Source organism: Salvelinus alpinus, chromosome 17 (genome assembly GCF_045679555.1).
Source record: "Salvelinus alpinus chromosome 17, SLU_Salpinus.1, whole genome shotgun sequence".
NCBI classification, from domain to species: domain Eukaryota; kingdom Metazoa; phylum Chordata; class Actinopteri; order Salmoniformes; family Salmonidae; genus Salvelinus; species Salvelinus alpinus.
Genome location: NC_092102.1, coordinates 16,704,079 through 16,721,625, shown reverse-complemented (window position 1 = coordinate 16,721,625; position 17,547 = coordinate 16,704,079). Strand labels below are relative to the sequence as shown.

The following is a 17,547-nucleotide window of genomic DNA, read 5'->3' as shown; positions in this document are numbered from 1 at the left end:
TGCCTGGGGTTGAACTTGGGTTCCTCAAGAAAATATTTTGAAGCATGTTTGAGACCAAACTTAAGTTTCCCTTTCTACGCAACCAACTGACAATAATAAACTCATATTTTTATGTGCCTCCCTACACAAGTGCTGAGAGTCAGGGGGAAACCCCGGAATGTACCTTATTGATTGATGTGAATGTTTTTCTTCTATTTTGTTTGTCAAGCATGGAGTTTAGGTAGTGACAGTGGTCTGTTTTACAGGATGAGTCTACAGGAGAGATTAGCTTCTACATGAAGGGTGCAGATGTGGTGATGGCTGGCATTGTCCAGTATAACGACTGGCTGGAAGAAGAGGTAGATTTTCCTTCCTCAAGTCTAGAACAAGTCATTTTAGTTTGAATAAAAGACCACCCTGATTTGAATATATCATGTTGAGGTCATCTTTAGAGGTTGATGTCAATTTAACCTTTTTTGGGGGGGGGGGGGGGTCAGAGTCGTTGTGTATGTTTGAACATTCTGTTCTGATATTAATATTTTAGTGTTACTTTTGCTCTTTCTTCCAGTGTGGAAATATGGCCAGGGAAGGTCTGAGGGTCTTGGTCGTTTCCAAGAAGTCTCTAACAGAGGAACAGTACCAAGACTTTGAGGTTAGTAGTGTTCCCGCTCTGTCTTTGAACGAGCTTAAATGTTTCTGTCATCACGTTGATCCATAGGGTACGGGACTTAGCGGTCGGGACTGTGCCATAACCAAAGCCAACAGGAGGAGGATGTTGTTTAATGGAGAATGAATTGACTGTGCTGAGTAACCAAGCCCGCCGTCGGTGACCTTGACATTTCAGTGTTTCATATCCATTTGGCAAATTCATTAGTGAGACTGAAGCCCAGGGTATCCATCTTGGTTTGAGTTGGCTTCTGCGAGCACATCCACATAGCAGGTCATAAAGACTCAGTAGGTTCATTCCTACATGGTGTTGGTTTTATTATGACTGTGTCGTAAAGAGAATGTGAATTCATTTTGATGTCTGAGAATGAAAGATGATACCGAGTGTGTTATAGCAGTTATAACAACATTAATTGTTCACTTTTACTAGTTGATGCACCTCCCTCTTCTTGTGTTGTTGTGCCCCAGTTAATCATTGTGTTGGTTACCACTCCTCACAATCCCAAGGAGATTTCAGTAAAATAATTTTTTTGTAGGATGACAATATACGAAACATTAGACTGGCCAGGTGAATCCAGATGAAACTATGATCCCTTATTGATGTCACTTGTTAAATCCACTTCAGTCAGTGTAGATGAAGGGGAGGATTTATAAGCCTTGAGACAGTTAAGACATGCCTTGTGTATATGTGCCATTCAGAGGGTGAAGGGGCAAGACAAAATATTTAAGTGCCTTCGAACGGGGTATGGCAGTAGATGCCAGGCGCACTGGTTTGAGTGTGTCAAGAACTGCAACGCTGTTGGGTTTTTCATGCTCAACAGTTTCCCGTGTGTGTCAAGAATGGTCCACCACCCAAAGGACATCCAGCCAGCTTGACACAACTGTGGGAAGCATTGGAGTCAACATGGGCCAGCATCCCTGTGAAACGCTTCAACACCTTGAAGAGTCCATGCCCCAACACATTCAGGCGGTTCTGAGGGCAAAAGGGGGTGCAACTCTATATTATGAAGTTGTTCCTAATGTTTTGTACACTCAATGTATAACTAATCTGTTTATATTCCTCAACATAGCACGCACTGTACAGGTTTTGGTATGTCCTGTATATCAACCTAGTACCTGCCAACAACAACAAATACAAAAACTAAATAGTTTCCACAGATACTTTCACCATTGTTCTTTAAATGTCAAAGCCTGTTGTTTGATGCTCAGATCACACACACACCCATTCTCAGGGCAAGCGAGGCAGGCAGTGTCTCCCCTGCAGCCCCAGCCCCATTGCTGGAGTGTATAATTTTGTGAGCTGGCTGGTGGGCGGTGGTGACTCACTAGCTTAGTGACTCACTCATAGAGTTTGTGTTCCTGAGTGAGTCACTCAGATAGTTTTTGCTTTATCTCACACTGAAAATTGCCCTCTGAGCTGGAAACTACTGGGTGTTTACTTGCTGATCGATGTTGTTATTCCTCTGACCATCCAGAACGTGTTACATTTGACGAATTTGTATGTCTGACAGTTGATAAATCAATCTAGTTCAACTCCAACATGCTATATTCCAATATTGTAGGCATCCAATTGAAATCTTTTCTTCATATTTTCTCCCCTGCTACTTTCTCCACCCACAGGCCCGATACATCCAGGCCAAGCTGAGTGTGCATGATCGGTCTCTGAAGGTTGCCACGGTGATCGAGAGCCTGGAGATGGAGATGGAGCTGCTGTGTCTGACGGGGGTAGAAGACCAGCTTCAGGCTGATGTACGGCCCACCCTGGAGATCCTACGCAATGCAGGCATCAAGGTCAGGGGAGGTCACCGGGGCAGATGGAGACTGCCGCATAGCAACAACACTTAGCAGTTCACTTCAATACACTTTATTTTTCCCTGGGCTTTGTGCCCTCTGTAACTGTTGTTATGTCATTGTTTGAATGTGGATAAGAAAAGTAAAAAATGTTAATCACACAGAAATGTCATTTAAAACTGTTATTACATGTGTAGGTGTGGATGTTAACTGGAGATAAGCTGGAAACAGCCACGTGCACGGCTAAGAATGCCCATCTGGTGACCCGCAACCAGGACATCCACATCTTTAGATCGGTGAGTGGAGAAGCAGTAGAGGACATTTTTCTGTTTTACCACTGCTATTTCAATATCATATTTATTGTGGATTAGAATAAATAGCTTTAGCATAAGGAGTCATTCCTAGTTCACAGGGGCATCCACAGTTTCCTGTCTGCCCTGACCTTATTGGGACATCCATCCTCTGTGTGGTGAAGGCCCATAGCGGTGGTTATGTAGTCCCCCAGCCCAGCCAAGATCCGCTGGATAGCTGGCAAGCCCAACAATAAATACCTCACACAGGAATTAGCATCCAAGCCAGTGTAAAACAGACCTGAGCTCTCAAAATCTGGTTTCAAATACTTTAGATGTGGTTGAGTGATCTTCCCTGTTGCAATATAAACAATAGATACGTCCCAAAAGTACAAACCCCGCCAACCCGACGCTCCAGGTAGGCTAAAGAAAACGCTCAAAGTATTTGAAAGATTTCAAATAGTTTTTGAACCCAGGTCTGGAAACAGGCTGGTAAGGACCAGCTGAACCACTCCCTTGGGGAACACAGTGACAGAGAACCTAACTTCCTAATTTTTTTTGCAGGCTTAGCTCTCAAACTGCACTACTGCTTTGATAGTCCTTTGAGTTCCCTTTTGGCCGATCTCCAGTTGCAGAAAGGGAGAGCTTGTTTGCCATAGGAATGTTAGGAGTTGTGTACAACAGTTGTTACTGGAAGAGGATAACAATGGCTGGCACAGCATGAAAGCAGTCCCCTTGCTTCTCCCAGCGGAGCAGGGCAGGGGCTGTGACTTTAGATTGGACCAATAGCCAGGGCATCTGCTATTGGCTTCCTGGTTCGACACAAATGGCACCTGGGTTGACGACTTGATGTATGAACAGGCAATAGGAGAGGAATATAGCCATACCAGTGCAGAACATTGGTTGACAGATTGATGTCTTGCGGTCATTTCCAGTTCCACATTTTTTTAAATTGAGTCCACATATGAGTTTGATAGAGTTGCAGAAACTATGGGATGTTTACAATCAACCTCCATATTTGGTAATAAATAGTAGTCTATAGAAACCCACAACATTATCCATGGTTGAGCTGGTCCTCCTTATGGTTTTATAACTTACTTTGGCATTTCAAATCACATGTTCTGGTTATGGTTTGCATGCTCCGTTGACAGTTGATCAGTTCACCCTGATGCTAATCTAGAGTGTGGATGACAGTTACAGTAAGGAGAGCAGCTACTCCTGTGGGTTAGATAGCTATCTGTATGTCTGTGACCGTGATGGTTAGCCCTGTACTGTCTGTGGTCCTAGGTGACGACGCGAGGAGAGGCCCACCTGGAGCTCAACGCTTTCCGGAGGAAACACGACTGTGCCCTGGTCATATCAGGGGACTCACTGGAGGTAAGCTGAGCACCGTCCTCCCTCTGAACACTTTACCTTATCTGTGTAAGACGAACCAAAGCACTGTTACTGAAGAGGCCTTTAGTGGTGGCTGTGGTATTGGTAAGAGTCAGTCTAACATGGGAAAAAGTCTAACTGAGACACTTGAGAACCCTCGGCTTGTTTTGAGTTTTATCCTATCACACTGCTGCATTGTTTTGGGTCTCAATTGACAACTTTCTAGATAAATGTAACAGACGTTGAGGAAGGAGTCTACATCATTGATAAAAATACAGACGTAAACCACAGTCGGTCGTTGGCCCCTGGCTTGTTGTTCAAGCCTCGTCTGTCATACTCTGCTTCTCCTGCAGGTGTGTCTGAAGTTCTATGAGTACGAGTTTATGGAGCTGGCATGTCAGTGTCCTGCCGTGGTGTGTTGCCGCTGCGCTCCGACCCAGAAGGCCCAGATAGTCCGGCTGCTGCAGGAGCGCACAGGCAAACTCACCTGCGCTGTAGGTGAGTCTTCCCAGTGTCAGCCCCCAAGCTTTTCTCTATTGGGACATTACAGTGTTAACAATTCAGCTCACTGAAACTCTCCAATGGCAATTCACTGCAGGGTTGCTGATCTGTATGTTAAAGATGTTGAATGGTATTGTTTTCATGATGTGGTCTTGATAAACAGTTTGCAGAGGTCAGATCAAGGGAGTTGCACACACACACACACACACACACACACACACACACACACAGCCCTCTCTCTTGTGAGTCACATTAACAGACGTATTTCTCCTGACACTTCCACTGATATCTGTTTGTTTTCTCTTAGGGGACGGAGGAAACGATGTCAGCATGATCCAGGAAGCCGACTGTGGCGTGGGAGTGGAGGGCAAAGTAAGAATCTCTCTGTCCCTGTCGCCTTGACACTCTGCTTTCACACAAACACACACACTCTCCATCGGTATGTGTTGTGTGTTTCCTGAGAGTTGGCTTCCATCTGGCCAGAGTGTCTTTTTAACATACATTTGTCACTTGTTTATGTCATATCATGCACAGATGATTCCTTTTTGACTGCATGTCATGGGTGTAGAGGAAATGAATGTGACAGAGTGGTATTGTCTTTCTGTTCTGATTGGGACTGCTTGAACTGTAGTGCTGACGGGTCAACCATGCAGAGTTCCTACCTCATTGACAGATTGCTCTTTCTGACCCATTCAGCAAATAAGGACAAGAGCTCCACATAAACTCAATAGTTGGTCATTATTGGCAGAAATGGGGAACTATACAGTATTTACTCAGTGGCAGTTTGGCCTTTCCAATTTTCAGTTGATCACTTAGTTTAAACTTTTCCTCTAAACTTTTGGACCTAGTATTCTTTATATACACTCGTAAAAAGTGTTTTTCTGGTTAAAGAAGACCTTTGCTAACCTTTTTGTAAATTTCTCTTATTTTCCACCACCACATTGTTTGTTGACAGGAAGGGAAGCAGGCATCGCTGGCTGCAGACTTCTCTGTGACTCAGTTCAAGCACTTGGGCCGACTCCTCATGGTCCACGGGCGGAACAGCTACAAAAGATCTGCCGGCCTCTCCCAGTTTGTCATCCACCGGAGCCTGTGCATCAGCACCATGCAGGTAGGCAGGACCAGGGTACCAAAGGGTGGAGCGGGGTGTGGAGTGAGTCAGGACAGGGAGTGCCAGAAGCTTCTTTGGGACCCTGCAGAACCAGCCCCAGAGCCCCAGTTCCAGTGGGTAGTGAGGGTACCTAGGGCCAGGCATAGTGAGTTGGAGCAGGGTGGGGAGTGAGTCAGAGCAAGGGACCCCAGGAGCTCTTCTGGGAGACCACAGCTTTCAGTGTCAACCCCAAGCCTCAGCCCTTGTGAGTATCACAGCCCATGCATCCAGCTCTTCAGCCTGCTAGTCTCCCAGACCAAGGAAAAAGGGAAAGCCATGTGAGTCACCAGGCCATAGACTCATTCGATTGGGAGGCCCCCATGTGTCTCGAATTAACGCTGCCCACAGCCACAGCTGTTAACTGTTTGGTATAGGGCATGAGCTGGCCCAGCTCTATGTCTGGCTGCTGCTCAAACCATGTAGAATCATACTAGTAGTCAGTGTTAGTCAGATTTCTAAACTACGTAGTAGAAGTAGTACCTCCCCAGAGTGATAATAATAGGTTTATTATTTATTTTATAATCTATTCTTAGAGCTATTACTTCAATCAATTGACTCATTTTTAGATGAAAGTAATGTGTAGATAGTTTTGGCAAATTGTGTCAATGGTGTTTTGTAGTTGTGTATTACAGTTGTTAATGCAAAGTTAAGCACACAAGTTCTACATACGGTAATGATGACTCATTTGTGATCTCTTCTTCATCACCCAGGCTGTGTTCTCCTCTGTCTTCTACTTTGCCTCTGTCCCCCTCTACCAAGGATTCCTCATTATTGGGTGAGCTGATCTTTTCTGAATAGTGGTGGCTTATCACAATGGCATTTCAGCTATGTGTTAGCTCCATGTTTTGTTGATAGTTAGATTGTGTTGACGTAGTGTTGCTAAGACACTACTATGAGATGACTTGAACCCTACTGACTCATCAAAACCCCCTCTCTCCAGCCTTAGAATGGAGGTCAGATCTGTACTGAAATCTGTGAGAATTAATATTAGTAGCCACATAACCATACGTGAAGCTTCAATCCGAAAGTAAAGTATTTTACATCCTACAGTTAATGTTCTCTGGCAGTTAATGTCTGGTAATGACGTGCCTGAGAAATTACGTGGTTTTTTTTTGTAAATAAAATAATAGTATTCTCTACTATCGTCTGCAATCTGCTAATTATTTTTGTGAATGTTCTTTGTTTTAGCTACTCCACCATCTACACCATGTTCCCTGTGTTCTCCCTTGTGTTGGATAAAGATGTGAAGTCAGAAGTAGCCATGCTCTATCCTGAGTTATATAAGGATCTCCTGAAGGTAATACATGTCTTTATTGGCTGTGTAATTTGCATTGTGTTATGACAGGGAAACACTGTTTTAATACATACTGCATAAACTTCTCTTCACCCTCGATAATACTTTACACACACATATTTGCACATATCTCAGTTTTCATTAAACGTTTAGTACTTATTGTGTGTGGATTCATTGTTAAAATCGTTCTGAATATTCCTCTTTTTCAGGGTCGACCTCTGTCCTTTAAGACGTTTCTGATATGGGTCCTAATAAGTATTTATCAAGGTAAGTCGGTTGTGGAATAATGATACATTCGGTAGCTTGAGTATCTATTGATATGCATTCCTATAGATAGGAATGTTATGTTTTGTTGTTAGAAAACAACTAATCCCTTCGGCCTCTCACACAGATAGTACTTTAGAAACTGCCCTGCCCTGTGGTGTAGGATCCATGATGCTCCCCACCAGCCCACACACTTTATTCTTAATTGCTAGTAGTAGAGTTTATTTATGTCTGTGCTTTGTAAATGTTAAATAACCTAAGGTGGTTTTACCACACGGCCCATTTGTGTTGCAAAGGCGTTGCCAGAAGCATCCAAACTACACCCCTAAACCTTTTGTCTACCGCTCAGTGCTCAACCCTTACCTCCCACCTTTCCCTCTCCAAATAGCTTGTTTAGCAGAATATTCCAGTTGATGGAAGATCCTTAGCCATGATCCTTTTTCCGCCTTCTTTGCTATTGAGTGGGCCTGGTTTCTGTGTTTAAGGCCGTTGGTGGGTTGTTTGGTATTTATTCCGTTACAGTTTTCCACGGAGGCAATGTTTTGTATGCTTTAAAAAATAATAATAATAATAATGAGAAGGTTACTTTATTGTCAAATGTATACGAATGTCTAACAGGAAAATGACTTCTGTCTGACCCTGACCCTTCCACAATTTTTGCTCAATGTGATGAGAATGCCGCTGTATTCAATACAGAACTATGATACATCCCATGTTAGATCTGTTGGTATTAATTACATTTTCAATCGCAGGAAGTGTGTTTTTACGTCCCTTTTTAGAGGTCACATTAACAATCAGAAAGGTTATGGAAGCGTTAAAAAAAAAAAGATGGAAAGTGAAAAAGTTCCTTTTCCTCTTCCTGACATGGGAAACTGTGAGAAATCTCGACATCGATTCCCTTCTTTTTTTAAATGCAAAATATATAGATCTGGTTGTACTGTGTTGAAAACTTTCTTAGTGGTATTTCAATTGTCCATTTTTCTTCATAATAGCAAAGTGTTGAATAACAGAATAAGCAGAGCCAAGGTTCAGGTTGAGCATTACAGTTACAGGTGTTGTCTTAATTTTGTCACTCTATTGTCACAGAGAGTTTCCCTGTGCCACATGAATTGAAATGACCCTTGTGATTTACAGAGCCAGCCAAAAGTTTGGACACACCTGCTCATTCAAGTTTTTTAACGTTTTTCTACATTGTAGAATAAGAGTGAAGACATCAAAACGATGAAATAACACATATGGAATCATGTTGTAACCAAAAAAGTGTTAAACAAATTATAAAAAAAGTTATAAACATTTTAGATTCTTCAAAGTAGCCACCCTTTGCCTTGATGACAGCTTTGCACACTCTTGGCATTCTCTCAAACCAGCTTCACGAGGCATGCTTTTCCAATAGTCTTGAAGGAGTTCCCACATATGCTGAGCACTTGGCTGCTTTTCTTTCGCTCTGTGGTCCAACTCATCCCAAACGGGTGATTGTGGAGGCCAGGTCATCTGATGCAGCACTCATCACTCTCCTTCGTCAAATAACCCTTACACAGCCTGGAGGTGTGTTTTGGGTAATTGTCCTGTTGAAAAACGAATGATAGTCCCATTAAGCGCAAACCAGATGGGATATCGCTGCAGAATGCTGTGGTAGCCATGCTTTTTAATATATATATATATATATATATATATATATATATTTTTTTTTGCCTTTATATAACTAGGCAAGTCAGTTAAGAACAAATGTTTAGTTACAATGACGGCCTACCCCGGCCAAACCCTAACCCGGACGATGCTGGGCCAATTGTATGCTGCCCTATGGGATTCCCAATGACGTCCGGTTGTGATACAGCCTGGAATCGAACCAGGGTCTGTAGTGACGCCTCTAGCACTGAGATGAAGTGCCTTAGACTGCTGCGCCACTCGGGAGCCCAATGTGTGCCTTGAATTTTAAATAAATCACAGACAGTGTCACCAGCAAAGCACCCCCACACCATCACACCTCCATGCTTCACGGTGGGAACCACACATGCGGAGATCATCCGCTCACCTACTCTACGTCTCACAAAGACACGGCGGTTGGAACCAAAAAATCGCAAAGTACAGATTTCCACCTATCTAATGTCTATTGCTCGTGTTTCTTGGCCGAAGCAAGTCTCTTCTTATTATTGGTGTCCTTTAGTAGTGTTTTCTTTGCAGCAATTTGACCATGAAAGCCTGATTCACGCAGTCTCTGAACAGTTGATGTTGAGATGTCTGTTACTTGAACTCTGAAGCTTTTATTTGGGCTGCAGTCTGAGGTGCAGTTAACTCTAATGAACTTATCCTCTGCAGCAGAGGTAACTCTGGGTCTTCCTTTCCTGTGGCGGTCCTCATGAGAGCCAGTTTCATCATAGTGCTTGATGGTTTTTGCGACTGCACTTGAAGAAACTTTCAAAGTTTTGGACATTTTCTGAAATGACTGACCTTCATATCTTAAAGTAATGATGGACTGTCGTTTCTCTTTGCTTATTTGAGCTGTTCTTGCCATAATATGGACTTTTAACAAATAGTGCTATCTTCTGTATACCGCCCCTACCATGTCACAACACAACTGATGTGTCAAATGCATTAAGAAGGAAATAAACTTTTTCCAAGGCACACCCGTTAATTGAAATGCATTCCAAGTGACTACCTCGTGAAGCTGGTTGAGAGAATGCCAAGAGTGTGCAAAGCTGTCAAGGTGAAGTGTGGTTACTTTGGAGAATCTCAAATGTAAAATATATTTCGATTTGTTTAACACTTTTTTTGGTTACTACATGATTCCATATGTGTTATTTCATAGTTTTGATGTCTTCACTATTATTCTACAATGTAGAAAATAGTTTTAAAAAATAAAGAAAAACCCTGGAATGAGTAGATGTGTCCAAAATTTTGGCTGGTTCTGTACATATAATTTTTCGCAAAGTATTCAGACCCCTTGACTTTTTCCACATTTTGTTACGTTAATGCCTTATTCTAAAATGTATTCAATAGTTTTTTCCCCTCATCAATCTACACACAATACCCCATAATGACAAAGCAAAATGTATTTACAAAAAAAAAAATGGAAATATCACATTTACATAACTATTCAGACCATTTACTCAGTACTTTGTTTAAGCACCTTTGGCAGTGATTACAGCCTTGAGTCTTCTTGGGTAGGACGCTACAAGCTTGGCACACCTATATTTGGGGATCTTCTCCCATTCTTCTCTGCAGATCCTCTCAAGCTCTGTCAGGTTGGATGGGGAGTGTCGCTGCACAGCTATTTTCAGGTGTCTCTAGAGATGTTCGATCGGGCTCAAGTCTAGGCTCTTGCGGGGCCCCTCAAGGACATTCAGAGACTTGTCCCAAAGCCACTCCTGCATTGTTTTGCTGTGTGCTTAGGGTCATTGTCCTGTTGGAAGGTGAACCTTCTCCCAAGTCTGAGGTCCTGAGTGCTCTGGAGCAGGATCTCATCAAGGATCTCTCTGTACTTTGCACCGTTCATCTTTCTCTTGATCCTGACTAGTCTCCCAGTCCCTGCCGCTGAAAACATCCCCACGGCATGATGCTGCCGCCACCATGCTTCACAGTAGGGATGGTGCCAGGTTTCCTCCAAACGTGACGCTTGGCATTCAGGCCAAAGAGTTCAATCTTGGTTTCATCAGACCAGAGAATCTTGTTTCTCATGGTCAGAGTCCTTTAGGTGCCTTTTGACAAACTTCAAGCGGGCTGTCGTGCCTTTTACAGAGGAGTGGCTTCCGTCTGGCCACTCTACCATAAACGTCTGATTGGTGGTTCCAAATTTCTAACATTTAAGACTGATGGAGGCCACTGTGTTCTTGGGGACCTTCAATGCTGCAGAAATGTTTTTGTACCTTTCCCCAGATCTGTGCCTCAGATCTGTCTCGGAGCTCTACAGATAATTCCTTCGACCTCATGGCTTGGTTGCAAAAAATTCAAAAAATCCTGTTTCACTTTGTCATTATGGGGTATTGTGTGTAGATTCATGATTTTTTAAAATCAATTTTAGAATAAGGTTGTAATGTAAGAAAAAGTCAAGGGGTCTGAATACTTTCTGAAGGCACTGTATGTAGCCACTCAATCATGCTTTTAAATGGCACCAAAGTGTCGGCCGGTTGTTTGATTCATTTACTGATTAATTGATTGATTATTTTTTGGGTATAATTAACACAAAAAAACATACACAGCTACACGCCAATGCAATGGCAGTGCTCTTGACGTTGTGCTGCCTGTTCTCTGTGCTCCTTAGGCAGTATCATTATGTATGGGGCGTTGCTGCTGTTTGAGTCAGAGTTTGTCCACATCGTGGCCATCTCCTTCACCTCACTGATCCTCACTGAGCTGCTGATGGTGGCGCTCACCATCCAGACATGGCACTGGCTCATGATCGTAGCCGAGCTGCTCAGTCTGGCCTGCTACATCGCCTCGCTCGTCTTCCTGCACGAGTTCATAGGTGCGTAAACATGCATACTGTACTCAAACACACATGCAGACACGCGCTCACACACAGATTTCTCAGCCTAGCCAGTAACATTCATAGGTTCATAGGTGTGTAAACACACATACATACACCCCCACACTTTTAATGGCCAAATAATTCCTGATGAAGCAAAATAATGCAGCTACAATTTTATTTACAAGTACACAGTGATAGATTTGATTGTAATTTCCCATTTTTACTGCCGTTGGATTTGTACGTCAGTATTCAGTGATGACAGGCTCTTATCCATTCATACAGCCTCTGGTGTCCAGTTAGCCCTGGGCTGGCTGAGACCTGGAATGTACTGCCTGTAGGAAGTCCTACTAAAAGGTGAATAAAGTAACAAATAGTACCAGAGGAGTGCAGCCAGCCACCGGCATGCTAGCCTCATGTTAGTTTCCTGCTCCAGCTACCACACACAGAGACACACACTGGCCATGGTCTTTGTGTTAATGACTAAACAGAGGCTGTAACTCAAAAACTACTGTATCACATGTCGAATATCACATTTAATTTTTTTTATAGAAAGTGGTTTGTCACTTAAAAAGCGTAAGGCTTCGTTTACACAGGCAGCTTAATACATTATTATTATTTGATAACTTTCTGATATTTTCCCTAATGTGTGAACAGTGAAAAACCACATGGAATCTGATATTTTGACTTCCTATTTACACCACCTCCATATGTGGATCTGAATTCTGATACAAACTCGATCCTCCATATGTGACCTCTGACGGAACCATCAGATAAGATTTTTTTGATCAAATGTTTATTTTTTGGGGCATGACCTTTACCATGACAACCGCCCCAAAATGTAAAGGAACAGTGACAGGAAATTTGGGTGCTACTTCAGAGGCTACATCTGTGTGAATGAGCAAATCTGATATGGGTCACATGTAAAATTGTGGACAGTCAGAAAAGATTATTTGTAAATACAGTTGAAGTCGGATGTTTACAAACACCTTAGCCAAATACATTTAAAGTTTTTCACAATTCCTGACATTTAATCCTAGTAAACATTCCCTGTCTTAGGTCAGTTAGGATCACCACTTTATTTTAAGAATGTGAAATGTCAGAATAATAGTATAGAGAATTATTTATTTCAGCTTTTAATTCTTTCATCACATTCCCAGTGGGTCAGAAGTTTACATACTAAATTAGTATTTGGTAGCATTGCCTTTAAATTGTTTAACTTGGGTCAAATGTTTCGGGTAGCCTTCCACAAGCTTCCCACAATAAGTTGGTTGAAGTTTGGCCCATTCCTCCTGACAGAGCTGGTGTAACTGAGTCAGGTTTGTATGCCTCCTTGCTCGCACACAATTCTGCCCACAAATTTTCTATAGGATTGAGGTCAGGGCTTTGTGATGGCCACTCCAATACCTTGACTTTGTTGTCCTTAAGCCATTTTCCCACAACTTTGGAAGTATGCTTGGGGTTATTGACCATTTGGAAGACCCATTTGCAACCAAGCTTTAACTTCCTGACTGATGTCTTGAGATGTTGCTTCAATATATCCTCATAAGTTTCCTTCCTCATGATGCCATCTAGTTGGTGAAGTGCACCAGTCCCTCCTGCAGCAAAGCACCCCCACATCATGATGCTGCCACCCCCATGCTTCACGTTTGAGATGGTGTTCTTCGGCTTGCAAGCATCCCTCTTTTACCTCCAAACATAACGATGGTCATTATGGCCAAACAGTTATATTTTTGTTTCATGAGACCAGAGGACATTTCTCCAAAAAGTACAATCTTTGTTACCATGTGCAGTTGCAAACCGTAGTCTGGCTTTTTTATGGCGGTTTTGGAGCAGTGGCATCTTCCTTGCTGAGCGGCCTTTCAGGTTATGTTGATATAGGACTCGTTTTACTGTGGATATAGATACTTTTGTACCTGTTTCCTCAAGCATCTTCACAAGGTCCTTTGCTGTTGTTCTGGGATTGATTTGCACTTTTCAATTGATTTGCACCAAAGTACGTTCATCTCTAGGAGACAGAACGCGTATGATGGCTGCGTAGTCCCATGGTGATTATACTTGAGTACTATTGTTTGTACAGATGAACATGGTACCTTCAGGAGTTTGGAAATTGCTCCCAAGGATGAACCAGACTTGTGGAGATCTACAATTTCTTTTCTGAGGTCTTGGCTGATTTCTTTTGATTTCCCCATGATGTCAAGCAAAGTTTGAAGGTAGGCCTTGAAATGCATCCACAGGTACACCTCCAATTGACTCAAATGATGTCAATTAGCCTATCAGAAGCTTCTAAAGCCATGACAATTTTCTGGAATTTTCCAAGCTGTTTAAAGGCACAGTCAACTTAGTGTATGTAAACTTCTGACCCACTGGAATTGTGATGCTGTGAATTATAGGTGAAATAATCTGTAAACAATTGTTGGAAAAATTACTTGTCATGCACAAAGTAGATGTCCTAACCGACTTGCCAAAACTATTTTGTTAACAAGAAATTTGTGGAGTGGTTGAAAAATGATTTTTAATGACTCCAACCTAAGCGAATGTAAACTTCCGACTTCAACTGTAGAAAGAAAATCAGATTTCGTTTCTTAGGCTGGCTGTGTACAAATGCAGTAGTTGTATAGATTCTGATCATTTACTCCATAGTATCTATTTGCTTTTTCCAAATGCTACTTTAAGCATTTATGTGGGGTGTGAAGGTCAGTTTTAGACCACTGAGCATTATGACTTGAACATGGTCAAAAGTGCCCTTCTCGTCTTCCTCTTTTGTAAAAGAGAGGCAATTTTAACTTTTTAAAGTCACAAGTGACACCAAAGGTACATCATTTCCCTGAATGGAACAGCTTGAATATACGTCAATTACATGGCAAGCCATTTCCCTCATCTGCCATATATTTAGTTGCTAGGTCTCCCTGCTAGGTCTCCCCCCTAGTCACTAAATTAACTGAGTAGTGGCAACTGAAATACAAACAGTAGTCATACTAACCTGATTACATTAAGTCATACTTACTCAATTCCTCATATATAAAACATATTTGTTTAAATGACCCACCATCCTGCCCTCTGTTTCCTTGGCTGTTTCTAGATGTATATTTCATCGCCACGCTGTCGTTCCTGTGGAAGGTGACGGTCATCACCCTGGTGAGCTGTCTGCCCCTCTACATCCTCAAGTACCTGCGCAGACGCTTCTCACCGCCCAACTACTCAAAGCTCACCTCCTAGAGAGCCCTGCTTCTGTGCATAGGGAGAGATCTCTGCTCGCACATCTCCCTACCTTCATCTAACAGAGCCTGCGCTTTATAAGAACCTAAAGGGTTCCCTTCCCCTTTCATTTATTCTTAAATGTTCATGTGCAATTGGAAGAGATGGTGTGAGAAGAAAAACACGTTTCATTTGAGAAGAGAGAAAGTTGTTGTGTAAGTCTACAATATTTCCCCTGTTTAGATGTAAAGACTGACAAGTATGACTGAGTATGTTTCCAGACTGGATTGGATTGGTGGTTACCGTAACCGGAATTCTGTGTTTTATCATGGTCACAGGTCTAAAATGTGTGAAAACCATCAGGAAGTATGTGCCATAATGAACTAACAGAGGGCTGTGTACTTCTTAATCATGGACTCATTAACAATATAGATCAGGTTTGGTATCTAAACATCGGGCCTAGAGAACTAACAAGGAACACTTGATTGGATTTGACTAACATACAGTACTTGCATAAAAAAACAACACAAGCTTGTCAGTCTGAAATGCATTGAATTGGTAATTATGTTTAAATTGTACATTATAAGAGTAATCATTGTAGTTCCATTGGAAATATAGTGTGAAATACACTGGAATTAAATGTTTTAATATCCACTTTTTTTTTTACAACAACATATTAGTTGTATTTCAAATTCAAGTGTTTTTTATGGCACATTCTGTTAATGGAGAACACTGGTATTGAAGGAGCGTTTCTCAAGGACTTTTTTTCTCAAGGATTTTATGTTAACAGTTCTGGGGCTTAGAGATGAACCTCTGATCAAATTCTGTTTGTGTATGTGTTTGTGCGTCACCCAACGACTATAACCCAGCCAAATGGAGGTGGCTTGGTTCTTTAATATAGCATGATGACCCACTGTCTCAGATGTCAAAAGCTGTGTCTTTGTCATTTTGTACGTTTGGTAAAATAGATTGTGTCTAAACTGAAGAGCATGGTCAATATTCAGCCACTAACTGGATGCTATTTGTAGCCAAGCCATATGTTCCACATTGGCCGTCAGACTAGCCGTGTGTCCGCTAGGCCAGGGAGTCTGTAGGCTACCCTGTCACGTGGTCACTGCCCACTCCTGACGCCAGTTCTTGCCACACTGTATCATTGCATGATTCACTTTAGTTGTGACATGAAGCCAATTCAAGCCATAGCTGAAAATACTCTGACCACTGTCCGTCTGCCCTCTCCCCTCACCCAGAGCTGAGCCCCCACAATTCCCATTTCTTCTCTTCTCACAGACATGTCTGGAATAGAAGATAACAATTTTCACCTGCACAGAGTGAATGGCCCAGTAGAATGTGTTGATTTTCAATAGGTATTACTGCACATTTTAAAGAAAAATATGTAATGAATTCCTCACATACTATTCCTCGGGAAGAGGAGGAGAGAGGGAAGAGGAGGAGAGAGGAAAGATGAGGAGAGAGGAAAGAGAGACGACTGGTACAAAAAAGTGTAAATAATTACATTGTGTTGTAGGCTAATGTCCTCATTTTTATATTATTTTCGCTAATGTACTATAAAGATGTAGACTAATACCATGACGGGGTTACTGTTAGGATTAGTGAATCATTTGTGTCAGAGTACATACAGGGTGTCATAACTACTAATTCACTGTTTTTCTTGTTCAGCTGGAATTACAGGCATTTTGTATTTTGTGACCTACTCTTCATCTTTCCTTATTTTAGTTGACGTTTCAAACATTATTCAAACCCTTTGAATTTGTCATGCTTTTTTTGCAAGGAAATTTTGTTAAAACTGACAGCTGTACTTTTTTCTTATGTGGACTTTGGAGGTTTCATACCATCAATTGTGGTAGAATGACACTACATTATTTGACTGTTTTGAAGTTTTGTTTTTTTAAGTATTGTGTCTTGCATAATTGTAAATAACCTGTTTAATTTATTAACCTTGATCATTTTGTGTTGGTACAATTGCACTCTAGTTAGCAGAACAAAAAGGGAGGATCGTGTTGAATTGTGAATATTGGTGGTGATAAAATAAATCTCATGTTTTCCTTTCTAGTTACTGAACTGTTGTCATTTCTCTAAAAAAAAAAATTGTAGTATTTTTTTCTGATATGTTTAGCTTTGTGTGAGTTAATTTAAGTGCTTGGTTTTGGTACAGAAGAACAACAATTCCTCCAGTAAAACTAGGCCTATAGTATACTCAGACTGGACTGAGGCTGTACTGTGTTAGATCGTTGGGCCAGTAACCGAAAGGTTGCTGGATCGAATCCCCGAGCTGACATGGTAAAAATCAGTCGTTCTGCCCCTGAGCAAGGCAGTTAACGCACTGTTCCCCGGGCGCCGAAGACGTGGATGTCGATTATGGCAGCCCCCCGCACCTCTCTGATTCAGAGGGGTTGGGTTAAATGCAGAAGACACATTTCAGTTGAAGGCATTCAGTTGTACAACTGACTAGGTATCCCCCTTTCCCTTTGCTTTCTTTTATTGTAGAGGAAATCAGTGTGTGTCTCATTTTCACCAGAGGAGGGAGTCCCTGACACTCAATAAAAGCTGCTCTCCTCAT

At 42.0% G+C, this 17,547-nt stretch overlaps 1 protein-coding gene across 2 annotated transcripts in view; it reads left to right on the top strand.

The window, feature by feature from the left end:
* Positions 1 to 17,039, top strand: part of LOC139542323 (probable phospholipid-transporting ATPase IIA) — a 40,932-nt gene extending 23,893 nt beyond the window's left edge. For both annotated transcript variants that reach the window (XM_071347601.1, XM_071347600.1), the window contains exons 16-28: positions 246 to 338; positions 548 to 631; positions 2,266 to 2,436; positions 2,634 to 2,732; positions 4,014 to 4,103; positions 4,454 to 4,598; positions 4,909 to 4,973; positions 5,557 to 5,712; positions 6,462 to 6,526; positions 6,940 to 7,048; positions 7,255 to 7,312; positions 11,568 to 11,771; positions 14,854 to 17,039. In XM_071347601.1, coding sequence (XP_071203702.1) covers positions 246 to 338; positions 548 to 631; positions 2,266 to 2,436; positions 2,634 to 2,732; positions 4,014 to 4,103; positions 4,454 to 4,598; positions 4,909 to 4,973; positions 5,557 to 5,712; positions 6,462 to 6,526; positions 6,940 to 7,048; positions 7,255 to 7,312; positions 11,568 to 11,771; positions 14,854 to 14,990 — 1,476 coding nt within the window. In that variant the 3' untranslated portion in view covers positions 14,991 to 17,039. The remainder of the gene's footprint in view (positions 1 to 245; positions 339 to 547; positions 632 to 2,265; positions 2,437 to 2,633; positions 2,733 to 4,013; positions 4,104 to 4,453; positions 4,599 to 4,908; positions 4,974 to 5,556; positions 5,713 to 6,461; positions 6,527 to 6,939; positions 7,049 to 7,254; positions 7,313 to 11,567; positions 11,772 to 14,853) is intronic.
* The last annotated feature ends 508 nt before the right edge of the window (positions 17,040 to 17,547 follow it).